The sequence below is a fragment of the Spermophilus citellus genome (assembly GCF_964194105.1).
Source record: "Spermophilus citellus genome assembly, chromosome: 1".
In the NCBI taxonomy this organism is placed as follows: domain Eukaryota; kingdom Metazoa; phylum Chordata; class Mammalia; order Rodentia; family Sciuridae; genus Spermophilus; species Spermophilus citellus.
This window is the reverse complement of record NC_138182.1, coordinates 11,589,180-11,593,983: the sequence shown is the minus strand read 5'-3', so window position 1 is coordinate 11,593,983 and position 4,804 is coordinate 11,589,180. Positions and strand designations below refer to the sequence as shown.

The 4,804-nt window shown below is 57.5% G+C and overlaps 1 protein-coding gene across 1 annotated transcript; it reads left to right on the top strand.

Moving 5' to 3' along the window:
- Positions 1-616: 616 nt before the first annotated feature.
- On the top strand, positions 617-4,271 carry ZIC2 (Zic family member 2; the record flags this gene model as incomplete). Its single annotated transcript, XM_081295880.1, has 3 exons — positions 617-1,705; positions 3,543-3,706; positions 3,918-4,271. The coding sequence occupies exons 1-3, from the start codon at positions 634-636 to the stop codon at positions 4,269-4,271; spliced, it is 1,590 nt and encodes a 529-aa protein (XP_081152006.1). The 5' UTR covers positions 617-633.
- Positions 4,272-4,804: the final 533 nt, after the last annotated feature.

The following is a 4,804-nucleotide window of genomic DNA, read 5'->3' as shown; positions in this document are numbered from 1 at the left end:
CCTCCGTTCTTTTCTTGCTCGCCTGACGGGCTTGAGGACAGTCGCCGCCCTCGGGCATCCATCCTGGCCCTGAAGCTGCAGTGATTTCATTCTGTGGGCGCAGCTAGGCGCAGCCGGGCCCGGGGTCTGCGGGGCGAGCGAGCGAGTGAGTGTGTTCGTGCGCGCGCGGGTGCGCGCAGGGGTGGGGGCCGCGGAGCTGCGCTCGCCCCCCGGTGGCCCCCCTCTCCGCTCTGCTCCCCACACCTCCCTCTCGCTCCCTCCTCCTGCCCGCCCTCCCTTGCCCTGCCCGCCCGCCCCCGCCGCAGCTCCTTTAATACACTTTGGTTCTCCGCCTGGCTTTGGACTCTTCTCCTCCTCCACCTCCTCCTCCTCCCGCGCCTCCTCCGCCGCCGCCTCCTCCTCTTCCTCTCCGCGCCTTCGCTCTGTGCCCGGCCGCCGGAGGCAGATCCAGGCGGTGGCGGAGGCGGCAGTCACAGGATCGCGGCTGCCCGGGCTGAAGCCGCCTCTACCACCGCCGCCTGCTCCCGGAGCCCAGCGGCCACTGGACGCACCGCGCGAATTGGGAGTGGGAGCCGAGGCGGGGCGAAAGCGCAAGGCTCGCCGGGGCCGACAGGGCGGGCGGGCGCACTGGCCATGCTTCTGGACGCGGGGCCGCAGTTCCCGGCCATCGGGGTGGGCAGCTTTGCGCGCCACCATCACCATTCGGCAGCCGCGGCAGCGGCTGCGGCCGCGGAGATGCAAGACCGTGAACTGAGCCTGGCTGCAGCGCAGAATGGCTTCGTAGACTCGGCCGCTGCGCACATGGGAGCCTTTAAGCTCAACCCGGGCGCACACGAGCTGTCCCCTGGCCAGAGCTCGGCGTTCACGTCGCAGGGCCCCGGCGCCTACCCCGGCTCCGCGGCGGCCGCCGCCGCAGCCGCCGCGCTCGGGCCCCACGCTGCGCATGTTGGCTCTTACTCCGGGCCGCCCTTCAACTCCACTCGGGACTTCCTGTTCCGCAGCCGCGGCTTCGGGGACTCGGCGCCGGGCGGAGGGCAGCATGGGCTATTCGGACCGGGTGCGGGTGGCCTTCATCACGCGCACTCGGACGCGCAGGGCCACCTCCTCTTCCCTGGCCTCCCGGAGCAGCATGGGCCGCACAGCTCGCAGAATGTGCTCAATGGGCAGATGCGCCTCGGGCTGCCTGGAGAAGTGTTCGGGCGCTCGGAGCAATATCGCCAGGTGGCCAGCCCGCGGACCGACCCGTACTCGGCGGCGCAGCTCCACAATCAGTATGGCCCCATGAATATGAACATGGGTATGAACATGGCAGCGGCCGCGGCCCACCACCACCACCACCACCACCACCCCGGTGCCTTTTTCCGCTACATGCGGCAGCAGTGCATCAAGCAGGAGCTCATCTGCAAGTGGATCGACCCCGAACAGCTCAGCAACCCCAAGAAGAGCTGCAACAAAACTTTCAGCACCATGCACGAGCTGGTGACCCACGTCTCGGTGGAGCATGTCGGAGGCCCGGAACAGAGCAACCATGTCTGCTTCTGGGAGGAGTGTCCTCGCGAAGGCAAGCCCTTCAAGGCCAAATACAAACTGGTCAACCACATCCGCGTGCATACAGGCGAGAAACCCTTTCCCTGCCCCTTCCCGGGCTGCGGCAAGGTCTTCGCGCGCTCGGAGAACCTCAAGATCCACAAAAGGACCCACACAGGTAACCGCAGGCAAAGACCGGGACGAAGTGCGGAAGGGAGACTTGGGGAGAAATGCACAAGCTGAAGTGTGTGTGTGTGTGTGTGTGTGTGTGTGTGTGTACGCGCTCGAGCGCGCGGTCGGAGGGCGCCAACCGCTAGCCCGGGCCCTGGGACGGGAGATGTTTTTTTGTGTGTGAAAGAGCGAGCGGCTTGTTTTTGTTGGATGATGAAAGACTATTATTGGCCTGGGTTTTTCCATGTGCGGAAATTGAATTTTAAATGACCAGTATAATATCAAATGTACGTGTGGGGTGATGCAACTGCTTCGTTTGCTCAGCCCTGGTTAATAATTTGCGTTCTAAATAGAACGCACAAAATAAAACTGCTCTGTAACTCGGTGCCCGGGAAGCGAGCCTAGAGAAGATTTTGCCAGCTTGTCTGAATGTGCTTTTCTGCTCCGGGTGCGTGTCTGTGTTTGAGTGGCTTGTGTCTTTTCCCACATCTTTTACTCGTGGTCCAAACGCCCTTCCCGGGACTGTTTCCCATTAAATAAGCCTGGTGTGAGCCGGAGCTGTAAAGCATTTCTCATTTTTAAAGTTTTTTTTTTTTAAGCCCATCTCGGGGTGGGTCGCGGGGGCTTTACGGTGGGTTTTGCAGCAGTTTGTGAAAATTTCTAATGGGCACCACAGGGTTTGCGATTCCAAACTTGGACCCACAATCGGTCAGCGAGAGCCCCAGGCAGCGCGTCCCCACGGGGGATCGCGTGAGAAGAGAGAGCCGCAAAAGAGCGCGCCTCCCGCCTCATAGATTATTCATCTATGACCAGGGCTCAGTCAAAATCGTGCCAGACGATTTCCTAAAAGAAAGCCAAATGTTTTAGCAACTTCCCTCGTCAATATTTACTCCGAAGTGGGGATGCGCCAGAGGCCTATTGTTCTCTTTTGGGAAGGGAGGGAGCCGAGGTGCGAGACAAGCTTTTAACAAGGTTTAAAATTTGAGAAATTTATTTGCATGAAAAGCTAGCTTTCGAGTCCTGTCTCTGAGCGGATGTCTTTAAAAAACAATTTAGGTGCTAATGGAATTTAACGTTAAACGATCCCCTTTCCAAGTGGAACGACGTTTGAGTTTTCACACCTCTAAATGACTCCAAGCATTTGGAATTCTGGCAACAGGATGCTGGGACCACCAGAAAATTAAACGGGGAGATTTTGAAAGGTTTTCCTGACTCGGTTCCCCACCCCACCCCCCAGCTTGGCCCCTCGGCAATTATTATAAGACTACCTTATCACTACTATTAACCCCCCTCTTTTCAAACTTATTTTTAAAAGACTGGTGAAACTAGAATTACAGTTAATTCAATATGCAGAATTTTGGATGAAAAATACTGGCTCAGTTAATATCCACAGCCCGTCCCCCAAACAACACATAGCTTCTCCAAATGTAATTGCCTACTGGCGGCAGAGAGAAACCGACAGCAGCCCAGCAGCCTGTGTGATTTTGATAATGCCCCAAATATTTTGTCATAATAACAGCTTCTCCATGGCGAGACCAACTTGTTAGAAGCTGCGCATCCAAGAAGTCCTATAGAAAAGCGGGCAAGGCCAGGATTTACCCCAAACTTGTTAGAAATTTGAGGAGATGGGCTTCAGTGTAGGAGACAGTAAAATATGAAATAAGTGATCAGGACTGTCAGGTGGAAAAGGGGTTAATTTCATCTTGGTCTGCCACAGAGGGGATCCGACCTGTTTAAGGAATTCAGCCCTTCTACCCCCAAGTCGTCGCCTTGCCTGCCCCCTAACCACCTGGTGTTCCGGGACTCTCTGTGTCTCAACCAGCGACCATGTTTGCCGCCCACAGGGGAGAAGCCTTTCCAGTGTGAGTTTGAGGGCTGCGACCGGCGCTTTGCCAACAGTAGCGACCGGAAGAAGCACATGCACGTCCACACCTCCGATAAGCCCTATCTCTGCAAGATGTGTGACAAGTCCTACACGCACCCCAGTTCCCTGCGGAAGCACATGAAGGTACCCCCGCGGTAGCAGGGAGGAGGGCGAGGCCGGCCTGGCAGGCCGGCTCGTAGGGGCCTGGAAAACCGCAGCCCGCCCGGGAAGGTCCCCAGGGAGCCGGGTGGAGAGGGACACTTCTGGGGTGCTCCCCCTCGGGGGCCCCGGCCTCACAGCAGCTGCACTCACATCCAGTCCCCTCTGGTCCCCCCTCCCGGCTTTTGTCTTGCAGGTCCATGAGTCCTCCCCTCAGGGCTCTGAGTCCTCCCCCGCCGCCAGCTCAGGCTACGAGTCATCCACGCCCCCGGGGCTGGTTTCCCCCAGCTCCGAGCCTCAGAGCAGCTCCAATCTGTCTCCCGCGGCGGCGGCGGCGGCGGCAGCGGCGGCGGCGGCGGCGGCCGCGGTGTCCGCCGTGCACCGGAGCGGAGGCTCGGGCAGCGGCGGCTCGGGAGGCGGCTCCGGCGGCGGCAGCGGTGGGGGCGGCGGCGGGGCGGGCGGCGGGGGCGGCGGCAGCTCTGGTGGGGGCAGTGCGACAGCCGGGGGCCACAGCGGCCTCTCCTCCAACTTCAATGAATGGTACGTGTGAGGGCCAGGGCCTCCCTTCCTCTCCCTGTTCCCCGCGCCGCTGCCCTCCCCGCAGCGAGAGGCGAGGGCGCCTTGTGATCTTGTATTGTTAAAATTATAAATCTGATTTTTATGATGATGAAAAAGATTTTACCAGCAGAAGGATTTTTTTAAAAGTTTTTTTTTTTTAAGAAAAAAAAATTAGGCATGAAAAGCAAGGAAAAAAAAAAAAACACCCTTCCGGAGTCTCTGAAGCTGAAAACATAAAATAAGAAATAAAAAATTAAAAAATAAAAACTCACAAAAATATTGAATCAAACCTCCCTGCCATCATTTCTCATGCCCCCTTTCCTTCCCACCCTGTTCTTCAGACAAACTGTACATAGCAGACTCTTTCCTTTCCTTCTCTGAGTGATTTTAACGGCTTCTTGGTGTATAGAAGTTTTGTCCATTTGTAAACTCTGGGTTGCGTTCCTTCCTGCCTTCCTTTCCTTCCCAACTGATGGGCTTTTTCTTTTCTCTTTAGTTTACCTGGTTTCTTTTTTAAGTAATGTG